We start from the raw sequence: 15,621 nt of genomic DNA, 5'->3' as shown, positions 1-15,621 counted from the left end.
TTATTGGGAGTGCATAATCAGGTGAGCTGCTGTGGGCACTGAAAAGACAGCAGTTCAGTGCATTGGCATTTATAGTAGCTATTGCAGCATGTACTACAGGACAAGCCACAGGTCCAGACATTTGCAGACTGCCAAGAGGTGGGGAAAAAGTAAGGAAAGACTAGCATTTCAGCACTAATCTTTAAACCTTCTAATTTCTTTAATTCCATGGATTCATCAGACTCAGAAACATGGGACATTTCAACAAAAGCATAGGATTAAATTTTCAGTTCTTTGGGTCCAGTTCTTTATAGACTTTGCTAAACAAGCTCCACAAAAAAACTTATTACAGCAATTTAAGACACAAATACCACCATATACTTTCCTCCTCTGTTGGAAGCCTCGGGTTAAATTACAGGTAAAAGGGGGTTTGAGCTGAGACTCAGACTTGCACTGGCTGAGGCAACACCATTCACCTGACCACCACAGCGAGCATCCTCAGGGAGGCAGTCATAGCTGGGGGGGAGCAGATGCCTAAATCATGGTGGCTGTCAGCTTACAAAAAGCAAGTCAGACTCTTAAGACATTACCTTGCTTAAGCAGTGCAAAGGTATGTTTATTGCAATTCACTTGAATTGCAGTAAACCACTTCACACCAACCAGATGGTGTAAAAAGTTCCTTAGTTGATGAGAAAACCAGAAGAAAGGAGGTTTAATTCTGCTAGTAAGACGACGTGGTTCCCACCACTAATGTAGCAGCCATATTATCTGGATGGTTTATGTACAATCTGGACACATCCTAGAAATGGCAGCAGTTTTTATAGACCCATTATAACAATGAGATCTGTACCAGGTCAGTAAGACCCATCCAGCACAGCACTCTCCAGACATAGTGGCCAAAACTGGATGCTTAAGAGAAATATTAAACTGACAAAGAAGCGAACTGTACTGCTCTGTACTGTAAATTAATACTGTCACTCAAAGAAGCCATCCCACCCTGTCCCTGTGCTGGCACTAGGGTGTGCCTGTGACAGTGAGCTGGGTCAGGAAAATGAACTGGCTGAAGAAGCAAGCTTCTCCCCTCCCTCCTGCGCCAGCAGGAAGCAAGACCCAGCAGGAGCAGCACACAACCGTGCTGGGTTAAAGTCCTGATGGAAGCACAGCAGCAAGACACATACTGGGGGATCTCTCCCTGGAAGTACTTTACCTCCAGCACCAGTTAGGGGGTTTCCTCAGCTAGTGGCAGCACTGTAGCCATTCAATGTGATGGATCAATGCAGTTTTATCTTTATGCTGCATAACAGCACTAACTGCAATGGTAATGTGCAATTTTGAAAAGGCAGCCCATAATAAAAATAAACATTAAGCACTGTTTTGGTACGCTATTATTTCAATGACCTTTCAGTCCTGTTTCAAAACTTCCAAGTTTATCAGCAACTGGCAATTACATGCTTTCCATTAACCCTGCAATTTAGTAACATGAAGAACCACAGAGAGAATTTCAAGACATCCATCTGTGCACTCTCTCAGCTTATAGAAACCTTAAACTCCAAGTAACACTGGTGGGTGAAATTAACGTACTAATGAATGTAACTGTGCTCCTGGCATCTGCACTTCCTTCATAAGAAAACTGACTATCTATTAGAACTTAACTTCAGAGGCACCTACTCTATTTATTTTCTCAGCTAATGTTGTATGTCATAATGCTCCCATCAAAATATATATTTTTCATCAAAACCTACATTTATGTACAGATATCTACTTCATACACATTATGATGCAATAGAACCACCTTTTTCTGGCAAGATTTTAGGTTTAAGGACTACACAAAGCATTACCCAAACCTCAGGACAGGATTACCTTCTGCATGCATGGGAACACTTTCAGTCTCCCGATCAGCGCTGTAAACAATGTATACATTAGACTCATTTGGGAAGAAGGAAAGGTTTGTTCCTCTAAAAGGTTTTGCAAGTCACTGTGTCTCATGTATTCCCCATCCTGTTCTTGCACTTCTAAAAATTCAGGGCTGTCCCACTCAACTGATCCAGGCCATCTCCACAGCAGTCTCAACTTGCTGCAATACAAACTAGTGAGCCCTGAACAAGAGAGGACTGTTCCCTGTCCCACCTGATACCCAGTGATTGAGCTAAACACTTGTGCACTTCTCCTTCTTGGAGCAACTTCCATAGCAAAGCAGGAAAATGCCCCTAGAGCCCACCTCTCCCAACAGCAATGCTTGCTTTTTACGTCCACCCGGCTCAGCTCACTGGCTTTTGTCAAACCTACACCTGGGGACGTGGGATGGGATCTGTTGATTCCTCCAAGCAGGAGAGCAATTCCAAGTCAGATGTTGCAGTGCTTTAGCACTGCCATGCTCAAGATCACCAGTCCATCCTGCCCAAAGACATTAATCAGCTCCCTCTTCTAATTATACTCCCACTGCTTGCCAGCAGTTTACTACTTTGTGGAATGCAGGCAGGACAACTTTTACCACTGCTGATCTGCCCCTTCCCCCTTCTTGATTAAAAAAAAAAACAACAGGAAAACCCCACAGAGAATAATACAAACAGTTTGACAGAGGCAGGAGATAACCGTCCATCTAGATCAAGCTGAACCATGGTCACCCAGCCAAGGCACTTTTTCAGCTCACACAGTGCCAGTTTGGGGACAGCAGCATGTGGCTTGCCGATTTTGAGGCACACTTTTATTAATTTCCTCACTAATGCTTAAAAGCTGTTCTTTAAAATCATTCAGTTTCACAGGCTATTTTCAAAGACTTTGCCATAGAAAGGACAAGATCTTGAACCCCTCCTACAGCAGAGCTCCTCATGGCCAGGCAGGAGTGAAATGACTTTGTCACCAAAGGAGCCCTGATGGGTTGGTCCCAGCATCCCTCGTCAGGGCTCCATTTGCTTCTGACAAGAAAGGATGGACCACAGCAGGGAGGTGTCACTCCCTCCCCCAGTCCTGCGCAAGCTGGGGGGACAAGTCCACACATGAATAGCAGAGGGCAGATGACTCACCGCCTTCACAGAGCAGTGTGAAGATCTCAGTACAATCCTCAAGCGAATATAGCTTGTTTTTTACACTGTAATGTAGAACTAGTATAAATTGATGCAAATAAATGAGATTATGCGTGTCTTTTTAAGAAGCTTGAGTCTCTCATGGATTCTTGGTTTTTTTACACTATGAAAGCTGAATTCCTCTCTACAGCTGTCAGGTTAGGTTGATTTAAAGACTGCCTTGTGAAAAGTCTTGATTACCAATGTACTTGCTATTTACATTGCTCTGCGAAAGCCTACTGATATAATGCTCTGGCTGGACACAGTAATAAAAAATAATATACATGAATATATATATATATATTTGTCATTAGGAACTAGTTATATCTGAGTACCATTCTGATTGACCTGTCTGTAATTATTAAAATATCTTCTAGAACCTCATTTGTCCTTAGGATAGAAGATTTCCTGCCTTCCTACTTTTTATTTAGGGGGTTTCCTGTTTCATGGCTCTGAGATGCAAACCTTAATCACACAGGACCAAAACAGGACTGCCGTTAGAGGGATGAGTCCTTACAGAGTTTCACTATAATGAACAAACACTGAAGTTCTGAGCAGTGTATTCCAGGGAGACTTAAAGCTGAGAAAAAGGAGTTTTATGTATGAATTGCTGACAAACACTTTACCATAATTGTAGTCTGAATTCTATCATATAACGAGACTTCTTGTTGGAATTATGTCTCTGCTTCCATTTGTCTTTCTCTGAGCATCCCCTCAAGAGCATAGTGAAAGAGACCCAGCAGTAGAAAATGCAAATTAAAGTAGTGGTGCCAAACGGCTGAGTCTGCACACACAGAGAGATCAACCACTGCCATTCCCACTGACATCAAAACCAGAGATAAAACCTCTTATGTGCAACACCAATGCAGAACCTGAACAGCACTGTGTACCAGTACACGGCTGCTATGGCTTTCTGGTTAGTGGCAGCTCTGGCCACCCTCATCCAGGACACAAAGGCCCTGTAAATGAGGAAGCCATTTCCCTGCCCTCCAGCGCTCAGTCCAGCCCACAGACACCCCATGAGGGACTGGGCAAGGAGGAGGATATGAGCTGCCATCTCCTTTCTTCCTCCTTGACGGGCTCCTGTGAGATAACCAAGTGTGCCTCAGCCAGAAGCCTCATGGCAGTGGTGAGTCAAAGGCGATGGTCCTGGAAAGAATACACCTCCAAAATCAACATCCAGTGCTTCATAGCCAGCAGGGCAGGGCTGCGCTGGGGGAAGAGGATGGGCTCTGCTGCAAGGACCAGCTGCTACAGGGACACACTATGGCTGGGAATCTTCCATCAAACTTTGCAAGATGCTTGATGGATTTTAATGCAATTTTAGTAAAACAGAGTGAAAAACAGTACAATTGGTATTATCAGCTCATACACCCACAGTGCTGGAGGAGGGGGTTGTTAAAAAAAAAATAAATTACAAAAGTCCTTCACACCGATATATTAAGTGACTAGAATTGTATACACCTCACTTGCTTTTGTGAACACCCATTTGCACATACAAGGATCTTGTACTAATTCGCAGGTTCTCACCAGGAATAATAAAAACCTGGCTTCAAGTATAGTCTAACTGTAGAGGTACAGCAAGTGGCAGCAGTTACAAATATTAGTTGTATAATCACAAGACATACCTGGCAGTTTACCTATTTTGACCTTGAGATGGCAGAGAAAGAAAAGGTAGCAAGGCAAATGCTATATGCTCTAGCTACTACAAAGATACAACACAGAACTGAAAGTGAGAACAGAGATTGAACAATTAATAGATCCTTCTTCTGCCCTTGCATCTGCTGCAAATACTGCTGTACTTCATTTACCGTGCTGCTTAAACATGTCAAGGCAGAGCAGAGGGAAGAAGAGGCAACTCCATGCTTGGGTTAGAAAAATGACTGGAAGAAAAAAAAAAAGGAATATGCAGTTTGGATAACAACAAGTCAGTAATGATGGAGCAGGGGAAAAGGAAGAAATGGAACAGGGTATCTAGAAAGAGGATGGAAAAAAAATGAGAGTGAGAAAGAAGCACAGTTGGGGCCAAAGATTTTTTTCTTCTTTTAAAGAATTGTGATTGAAGGACAGAATTTTGCATCAAGTTATTTTCTTGAAGACTCCGTCAGCAGAACTTCTGCCAGCTGATTTCACTGCCTTAGCCAATGCACTGCATTCCGCAGCCCAGGCCTGTGTTTGTGAGCTTGAGCCTTCCCCAGTTCCTCTCATCTCTAGGACGACCACGTGGCTATTAGGCAGGGCTATAGTTTACTCATATTACAATTAAACTACAGGAAAGCATGTAGGCATGCAAGGGAAGTGATGGTCTAGCTGCTACATAACTGCAGCCACAGAACAACACACAACCCCCCCCACCCCAGTGAGTTCAATCTTGTTGTGCCATCAACCATGTTTCAGGTATTTAGAAGCATGCAAATAGGTTTAAGTCATATTCACACATACACCCCTTGCTTTCTTTGGATGCATGAAACCTGAAAGACCACAAGCTACACAAAAAAGAACAAAAAACTACCCGAAAGAGAGTTTGTCCTGCTGCTTGAATGATAAGTGAAAGGCAGCGATCCTGCAGTGAGGGTGCCACAGCGCTGCTCAGCCAGGGAACCGAAAGCCAGTGCAAAGATGGGCACCTTTTGTACTCAGCAGCTCTCTGTGTGCACCTTCAGAGCAGCGTACCCCAGGAGACCTCCTACAGCTAAGGAGCCCATCTGCAAACAAACTCTGACAAGATACAATAGACAGTAAACACGGCCTCCAAAACTGTGCAGACATGTTCTTTAAAAATCGGGTCTTCAGGGTCTAATGAATGTCCTTTGTAAGTACGTACAGCTTTTCACAGCACTGGATACACAGAACCAGGGCTGCAGCTCAGGAGTTGCTGATTTCTAGCTCACACACAGCTCTTTGGACAGGACACGTACCAGCAAGGAAGCAGACGGAGGGGAAAAACGTATCTGTAGGTACTTACATGCAAGATGAAAATTAACTGCACTTTAGGCATACTTTAAAAAAAACATAGAATAACCCTGTGTGACATATTGTTCCCTGAAAATCATCCACCTTAATCACAAAATACTTTGATTGTACTTATAGCATTTAACACCTCTAGCAAACAATTGCTGCAATCAGATTCTTTATTAGTAACAGTATGGTTAACCAGTTACAGTATTAATCAGTCCAAAGCTAATTACCAGGGGTGTTTCAAAAATAGCATACCAAACAACAGAAAAAAAGCCAAATAATATTATACCTATTAGATTTTAGTTGATTAAAACCCCCAATTTAAACTATTCAGTGCAGAATCAAAACAAATTCAGCAAAATATTCTTCAATAAGCATGGTAATTCTAATGTCAGCCATACATCTTTTAATTTGCTTTTTTCTCAAGACTTACCTATGTTTTTCTAGTTCGTTGTGTGACGACCTATTAAAAAGAGAAAAGAAATATTAGAGAAAAGGATAAACAAACCAAAATTTAGAACATTTAAAAGCCAACACCTGCGTAAGTTGCAAAAGAGCTCTCTAAAACACGTATTTATATGGATTATGAAACAGCTTTGCTGTTAAAGTGCTTCACTTTTACATCCCTTAGATACTTCAAGGTATCAACTTAATTTCCATGAGCAAACTGTGGGTTTGGGGAGGAATTATAATAAATTTGCATTTATTAGCATTCAATAGATTCAGAGACAGAATTGGACATAAAAAACTGAGCAGGTTAGTAATAAAAACAGCCCACAAGATTTTTATCTGTGAAGAAAAATTATGAGGGGGCAGAAAGTGTTAGAAGATCTAAATGGTAACAGGTAAGAGTAAAAAGCACCCAAAAAGCCAGCTTTCAAGCCCATGGAGAAGCAAGAAGAAATATCAGCAGCTAACCACTGCTGTTGCTGTTGCCATCTTAATGGCAAAAAAAGAGGAATCCTCTTAATTCTCAGTCTACAAACAGAAAAAAAAAATCATGGTGCCTGAACTGACCACATCAGTATGCTATTCTCTTCCAATCTACTAGGATTTAAGATCTATTTTTTTTTTCCCCAACTGATGCCTCAGTTTTTTTGCCGTTAGAAGGCAGCCCTAACTTCTTGGAGGATTAATTGATTCAGCTGGAAATACTAATTTTATTTATACAGCTCAGATTAAAAACATTCCTAAAATGAAGTTATTGTCGCCCGTTCAAAACCAGCAACTTCCCAGACTTTTAGTTTTGTCCCACTGAAAACATGTCCAGTACACAAGGATCAAAAGATACAAAGGTGGTGGCAGCTTTTACAGCTGGCAGATTACATCAAAGCAGCTCTCCTATAATGTGCTGTAACCCCTGCCTGCATCTGGGCATGATGTGCTAAGCAAGACAGCTTTTTGGAGGTGTAAGCCCACAGTCCGTCGAGTAAGCAGAGACATCACAGGTCAAGAAAGTCTTCCTGCACAAACGCACGACCTGCCTGGTGGCAAGCTTGTTCTGCCTCTCCCCACAAACGTGCATGCAGCTGGATGCTGCTGCGTACCTAGGTGTTATTGATGATTAAAGTATCTCTCCAGCCACAGAGAGGGGAAAATGCAAGCAAAGCTCATGCAAAGAAATATCCAATGAAAAAAACCCACAAGCAATTTATTTCAGGCTGGTGCAGCTCCTGATCCTGCAAGGAATTAAGCGAACTGCCCCTCTGCAGGTAAAGGAAAACTCAAATGCTTACAAGGTTCAGCACTAATGCTAATCCACTGTCACTGGAAAGCATTCCAGTGTTGTTACCAAGACACCAACTATGTCAACCATTACCTGGTACCTTTTTCTGAAGAGCCTATGAATTCTTTATTTATCTATTTTTTTAAAACTTGTTCCATCAAGTGAGCCACAGTTAGGTATTGTATGTATTCCTACAGTGCCATGTAAGCACTCCTGACCAATGCAGCAACACTGAAAGTGTTCTACACATATTCTGTGCTACATTAATAGGTCAAGGTGGCCTGCATTTGTTGTGATTTACTGTCTTTGCCATTTGACCATAATAAGAGGATATTGTTTTTATTTTCTACTCCTACACACACAGAAAGAGATCAAACTTTTTCTCCACAAACATTTCTCCACACCAATGTTCATGAAAAGTTACAAACACTATGCCAAATCTGCCAACGTTTACGAAAACACATAGAAAATATAAGTTCAGGTGGGAACCTTTCTCCCCAAACACCCGCAACGGGCCTGTCAAAGGCACAAAGACACTGTTCGCAGGGAACTCTGGAAGAGACAGGAAATACAGGCTGGTCTAGATTCATCCCTATGGCATGACCTCCCTGCCCTGATGTTTTTGGCAGTTATACACAAAGATGAACACAATCACTGTAACTAGTCAAGTCTCAGCTGCCTGCTGTAGCAGAGCTCACACCCAGCTCTGGTGAGCATGCATGGTGACCGCTGCACCAGCAGCAGAACCACTGGCCAATAAATTCAGCCCGCAAAGAGTATTTTGCTGGATTAAGAGAGGATGCAATGAGTAGCTGGAAGTCCTTCTGCATGCAGCACACCAACAAGGCACCTCTGGTTCATGAAAGGAGATCCTGGTGTTCACCTGGGATACGTCCTGCCAGACCAGCTCTGGAGGGGCACTGCTGCCTGCCCTGGTTATGCCAGTTACCAAACCAAATGGTGACGGATGTGTGCCTCTTTGCAGAGCTCTTTGGGACACAAAAGCCTAATTGACACCTGCAGTGTGCAAACATGGGCACCAGCCACACATTTCAGGAGGTGTGGGGAGGCTGACTAATGCCTCAACTATCAGGCCTTATCCAGGAACCAAAACTGAGAGTTTTGACATTTACCTGACAGTTGCTCCATCTACAGAGCAAGTTCAATACCCTATTACAAGAATGATGGGGGGGTTTTGTTGTGTTTGTTTTCAGAAGAGATGAACCTCTCTCTAAATATTGTTTATTCTCTCCTTCACTGTCTACAGCACAGTATATTTCAAGAATATCCTTCTGCTCTTCATGCAACCCGAAGTGAAGGAAAAAAACCTAAGAACTGGTCTGCACACAAACCAGTACCCCAAGCACTACCTCTGTTTCAAAATGGAGTCTTCTGTTACTTGAGTAAAAGGCAAGATGTAGGCCAAGACTAAGAAGATATATGTATATATATATATTTATATAAAAGAGACAGATGTATGACTGTGGTTTTCAGACAAATGGTCTGTGGAGCCCTTCAAAAGCAGCTGCAAGAGAAGGAAGACTTTTGGTGTTTAGCTTAAGTTCACTATATTGGGTTCTGTATCTTCAGGCAAAACTTGGGGGAGTTGGGGGTAGCAGTGATGAAGGAAAGGTGTCAATAAAAAGGTTCAGATAAAAATAAAGGGAAAAAGCCAACAATAAAAAAATTATCAGCAAAATCATAGATTCAGAAGGAGGAGGTGAGGAATGCTGCTGCTTAGACTACATTGTTGACCTGAGACAGCCCTAATACCCCTTTAGCAAATGCCAAGCAGTTCACCAGCTATGAAGTAGCAGTTACATTTTCTTTGTGAATAAATTGTCAAGATTTGAAAGAAGGGGAGGAGCCAAGTAAATGCAGATGTTTGCAAGATGCTGTGCCACTTCCAACAGCATATCCCCAGAGCTGCCCCTTCCACCACCCTCCCTCCCCTAAACAAGAATTCTAGGTATTGGATTTGAGCATTTGGTTGATGCAACATTCAACAGACACATGCAAGCAATTTCGATGGGTGCTAATTGAGACGATAAGACTAACACAGAAAAGACAAGTCCCCCCCAAAGTCCACTTTCTACCAGTTTACAGGTGAGTCAGCAGGAACTGCCCACATGGGTACTGGGTTGACATTTCACTGTATGCATGGTGCACTGCCTGTTTCATTATTAAGACACCTTCCCCTACTCCTCCATCCATTTGCCCCATCAGACGGTGCATCTTGTCAGCAGGAAACCAGCACAGCTCCTAACAAAAGCAGGGACTTACTGGCAACACTGCTGAAATTTCTTCCCCAATGCTAACAGAAGCCAGGTCTAGACCTCGAGTCACCAATATGTTATCAGTTGCCAATGCATTTTAAAGCACCATAGGGAGCAAAGCAGGCTAGTTAATGAAGTGCTTAAAGCAGTGGCAAGCACCTTGCCTGTGCCAGGGCTTTCTGGTGCAGGCATGGCTGGCAGGGTGTTGTACAAACCACGTGCAGAGGACACAACTCCACCTAAGGTCGCATGGCACTTGGAGGGCCACATGCGAACTACATTGCCTGCACTTCACCTTTTGTCCAGGCCGAAAGACTAAGAATAAACAGAGCAAGAAGTTTTACAAGGTGCTACACATTAAGTGTCTGCATCCAGTTCCCACTCCCAAGCATGCCGGTGCATAGGAGCACGCAGCTCATATACCCACAGTCTTGTCTGAATGCGATTGCTACACAGCTTTTTGCTGGTAGGATCCCAATTCGATTCCAGGGAATTCCCTGTCTACATATATTACCTGCCGTGGGACGCACCTGAAAATATTACAGCCACCACCTGAATCACCAAATACAAGGAGTGCTGCAAGGCTAAACTTGAGCATAAGCATGCATTCTACCCAGTATTCCCTGTTCCTGAGCTGTTGGTTTTTTTCCATTTATTTTAAACAGAACACATCGCTTACAGCCTGTCAAAGAAACAGCCTGTATGGAATTAATCCACTAGAAATTACTTTTGCATTCTCCTCATAGCAAAATTTAACTGGCCCTGCAGATTCAGCTGGGATCTGGGAACCAGGCATACTGGCACAGCCTTGATGCAGAGCTCTGGCTCCAGTACCTCATTCAAGTTTGTGCTGCCACATGTTTGCAGTCGTGAGGTCCGAACATGCTTCTAATATGGTGGCAATTTGTTTTCCTCAACTGCACGAGCACTGCAACTCCCAGGCATCACAGACCTACTGCAGTTCCTCAGGAGTGACAGACCAGTTGGTAAGATCTATTATATTGGGACCAAAACGCATCAGTTTTTAAAACAAGCACGGTGGTATCAACTGCTGTCCCTCTGCTGCCAGCTTTAGGAAAGCAAACCCAGAGGAATCTACTGAATTCAGAAAGCCAGGCAAAAAAGCAGAGGAGCCGCGTCTGCACAGTCTGGTTTGCAGTGTTTTATTCTCAGCCTCCCACAAAAAAAAAAAAAAAAAGGAAAAATAAAATAAAAATCAGGCTCTGATCCCTAAGCTGCTTTGTGTAGGCACAGAATAACATCTGCAGAGACCAAGGGGCTTGCTCTGCGGGCCACAGGTTGACCCTCACTGTGAGCCAACATTAACAGAGGAATTCGGACATTAAGCTGTTTTCATTTGAAACACCAAATGCAGCTTTCATCTTTTTCTAGATATAACCCTTCGCCAGAACACAGCACAAAGTACAAGTCTATTTATATAACACATGAGAAAAATATTAATTAATAGATACAGAAGATATATTTATAAACCAGCATGTATTTTGCTCCCCCTCCTTCAATAAACCAGCTCCTAAATTAACAGGCCAAACACACTGCACCACCGACGTCCAATTCCTTTCTCTGCAAGTAAATTTAACTGTGACCTCAGTAGACAGGCATCTAACACTAAGATTTTAGTCTTCATTTTACCTTATTTCTGACCCTCTCATGGCAAAGCAGCTGCCTGAGCTCCCCTGCGCACGGGCGGACATGAACCTCACACCCACGCACGGCTTAAGCCACCCCACACCTGGTGAATGTCATTACAGCCGGGGCAGGAAAAAGCCCAGTTACCTGCAGGCTAGCGTGGTTTTCTGTCAAGGTGCCCTGCCACGTGAGCAAATGTCACTGAATTTCAGATTTGCATTGTATTCCTCCTCAGCACACTGCACATGTGTTACCTATCCATTTCCTTGGATCAAACAGCAAGCTTGGGGAGACTTTTGAATATTTGTTTTTAACATTTCCGAGGCTCAGCTGCACTAGATCCAGCTGCTTGGTTTATGCCTTTTCTTTAATTCCAACTACACATTAAAAAGAATTATTAGACTGCATGGCACTGCTTTAGGAACTACAGCCACTGCTTTGTGAAGAGGAGACATTTATTATACTGTGGTCAAGTACCTGGTAAGTATTAGTGTAACAATAAGATGTGACCTAGGTTTACCTCCCCACAAAATACAGTCTTGTGCCTTTCTCCAATCTCCTGTCCTCTTTGCAGAACAAGAATCCAGTTTCATTTGCCAGAGGATTTTGGTCAAAACTACTGGAGGGGAACAAGTCTGAATCTCAGCTGAGGACACGGTACAAACGGCAAACCGGAAAGAGAGAGAAAACAAGACAGTTTGGTTTGTGTGACATGGGAAAGGGCACATCACATGAAACTGAGTGAGAAGAAAACACATAAAATCAAGTAATTTTAATGTGGAAGTGAAAAACAACTGGCTAAAAATTGCGTCTGATGATTGCTACCAATAACCCTGAGAATATTGTTTAGCAACAAACTGCTAATGACCACTCCCAATTTTGATCCAAAGCTATCAGTGGACAAAACAAAAATGTTAAATTCCCCGCAGTAGACAGGAGTCTTAAAGATTTCTGTAATTAAGCACAATTCTGCTGGTATTTTTCCCTGCATGAATCCAAACCCGTCAAAATTACTTTTCACTTAATTGCAGTCAAGAGGGCAGCAGCCTTTAGCCCAGACCTGAGCATCCCGTCCAAAGGGTGGGCAGCCTTCCTCCCCTTTCTTTTCCTGTGGGTCTGGGCCTCGCCAGCCTTCAATGAGAGGATGGAGGTCTCAAGATACGATTTCTTACGTGAACATCACCACCACCTTGGCAGAGGACGGAGGCGTCCATCACTGCCCTCGCTGAACAACAGGGCAGCTGTAATCCATCCCTGCCCGGTCCCCCAGCCCACAGCAGCCGGTCAGCACACCTGTACTACACGAGTATGCTCTTTCCCCCTTGCAGGCAGGCAACATGGGGGAGAAAATACAGAACAAAGAAGAAGGGTACAGCACACCAGGCTTCCTCACATCTGACAGTTTTTCTCCTCCTCCCTTCTTTTCTGATTTTCCAAGAATGAGGAGGAAGATGTTTTTCATGCTTTTATATATGTATAAATCATAAAGCATAACCCCCCCCCATATATATCTATCTCACTTTTTAATCTGATCAAATGCTGCAAGCAGCAGGATACAAAAATAGATAATGAAAACAACAACAAAACCCCTGCAGTTCTGAAACGTGCAGTTATCTGCTCCTTTCCTACTCCTCCAGCCTTAAGTATGTATTTTTATATGTAAGAAAAACAATGCAATAATAAGGAGTAAATTTCAGACATGTACACAGTTGTGCCTGCCTGCATCCAATGCTCCAAACCCACCACGTCTGGAAAATGGTTAAAGTGGAATAATATGGACACTTTGCCCGGTGGTTCACATCACCCACGACCACTCCAGATCCTCTGAACTTTGGCCAGTCGTCTCCCTCTGTTAATCTTTGAGTTGCTTAGGAAGATTTAACTGTATTATCAAAAATTCAGACTCTAGTCTGGGGCTTGGACCTTATAGCCTATAAGCTCCAAATAATAATAAAACAGCAATGCTAGTGTACTTCATGCATTTCATTTTGGATGTTCAAATGTAAGGATAATTCCTCCCCCTCAAGTCTAAGCTCACTGGCAGACTTGAGCAGCGATTGCTAGATGTGGGTACAGAGTTGGTGGGTACAATGCAGAGGTGCCCACAGGGCCCCGCTGCTACACCTCTGTCCCTGAAATAGCACGGTGCTGCATTAAAGCAATGTGCCTCTGTTTCCCACACCAGCAAGCAAGCCCAGTGCCTGTGCTGAACCAGGCAAACCACCATCCTGGTGGCGGCCACCCCTGAAACCGTTTCTCGACAAGCATTATCCTGTTCTGTAACACAGACGACTCATCCCTAATCTAATCACTACCACTAGAAGAAAAGAAAGTGTAAGTAAATGTATACATTGCATACCGCAGGATGGCATTTCTGAAGGTTGCCACTGCTAGAGTGACAATCAGAGCAAAAGACTGAACAGGTAAATATAAATCTACAAGCAGAAGAAAAGCAGGAAGGCAATGGCAAGCAGACGTGTATGCCTCAGCTTTAATAACGCTAGCAAATCTGTAACCAGAAATCTTTTAATTCTGCTGTATTTGATAGATTACAAATCCTCTCCTAAAAACTCCTAAAAGCAGCTTACATTTCAGACAAATAACTATTTTGCAGCGGATGACAAGAGACCTAAGAACGGAAACGATGGAATAATAGCTCTGTAAGTAACACAGAGTTCTTGAATGCAAGAGACAGAAAAGAAGAAATCTGTGCAATTCAAGGGCCAGTTTACAGCTGGAAATCCTATGAGACCAGTTTTGGTTAACTGTGATTTTTTTTTTAAAGGCAGTGAGCATACTTTATAAGAAAATAATTAAAAATCTTCAGGAGCAAAGTGTCTCAGGAAACAAGACACACCTCCCACTCCTGATGACTTTCTTTTTTAAAACGAACTGACATCTTCTCTATGCTGCAAAATGAGACAAAGAATTCAACTAAACCCAAAGAAATGTAGGAGTACTGCAATTAATACCCCCCAAAATGGTTGCCTTGCTTGGAGCAGGGGCATAGGGCAACAATTCGCTCCCCCTCAGTTATCTTCAAGACACATTGCTCAGCCGCAGTAGGCACGAGCAGGGCGCTCATCAGCTCGTGTCTTTCTCAAGGAGGGAGCTCGTCAGCTTTTGATTTCAGTTTGCACCTCTGGTGCCCCACGAGCAGCCGCTGGCCCTCTGCCCCGCACGTCCCCAGCGCCAGCAGACCCAGCTGCCCACTGCCATGCAGGATGCCCGCTGGAGGAGCGAGAGTGGAGTGGGCCCGCCGAGACTCGCTGCTCGTTTGGAAAACAAGTCACGTGCAAGCCGAGTTCATTTTAGGCTATTCTACAGGAGCCACCATCCAGCACGACCGTGCAGAGCGGAGCCTGCGCTGGGGAGAGCATCGCCACTCCGGGGCGAAGCAGGCCCAGCTGGGCACGGTCCTCGGTCCTCTCCGGCGCAGCCCTGGAGGAGCAAAGCAGAGCAGGCACAGCACAGGGCTGAAGGAGCTCCCAGGCAGGGGCCGGCACTGTCCCTGTAAGACAGCCTCCTGCACGTACACAGCCGCTGCCCGAGCAGCAAACAAAGCTGCAGAGAGCCTGCGCACAGCAGCCCTCTGCTCATGCCATCGCAGCACAGGTAGCGTCTGCGGGGAAAACAAGAAAACCACCGCTACCACGACATAAAAGCGGACGATAATCGTGATAAATAACGACCGAGTCATGCACTTTGACGGATCTGCATGCGGCGGGCGGGTGGGCGGGCTGGCGACCCAGCGGTGCAGCAGAAGCCCTGGAGAGGTCAAGTTCACTCCAGCACCTTCTCACTTAATACCTACAGGAGAAGTTCAAGTGCACGAGTGGGTCTCCCCCCGCCGCCCCGCATGCTCCCCCTCCGAGAGCCCGGCGCCGCACTGCAACCAGAGGCTGCATCTGCTCTGGCTGCGATGGGGGAGGCGGGCGGTTCGCTGCCTGTGGTTTATAAATAAATGCCGGGG

At 44.2% G+C, this 15,621-nt stretch overlaps 1 protein-coding gene across 1 annotated transcript in view; it reads right to left on the bottom strand.

Moving 5' to 3' along the window:
- The window catches only part of MXD4 (MAX dimerization protein 4), a 64,169-nt gene that overhangs the window by 22,972 nt on the left and 25,576 nt on the right, over positions 1-15,621 (bottom strand). Inside the window, exon 4 of the mRNA XM_010577890.1 lies at positions 6,433-6,462. Coding sequence (XP_010576192.1) covers positions 6,433-6,462 — 30 coding nt within the window. The remainder of the gene's footprint in view (positions 1-6,432; positions 6,463-15,621) is intronic.

The sequence above is a fragment of the Haliaeetus leucocephalus genome, unplaced genomic scaffold (assembly GCF_000737465.1).
Source record: "Haliaeetus leucocephalus isolate CR32 unplaced genomic scaffold, Haliaeetus_leucocephalus-4.0 Scaffold51, whole genome shotgun sequence".
Classification (NCBI taxonomy): Eukaryota; Metazoa; Chordata; class Aves; order Accipitriformes; family Accipitridae; genus Haliaeetus; species Haliaeetus leucocephalus.
This window is presented reverse-complemented; position numbering and strand designations above follow the sequence as displayed.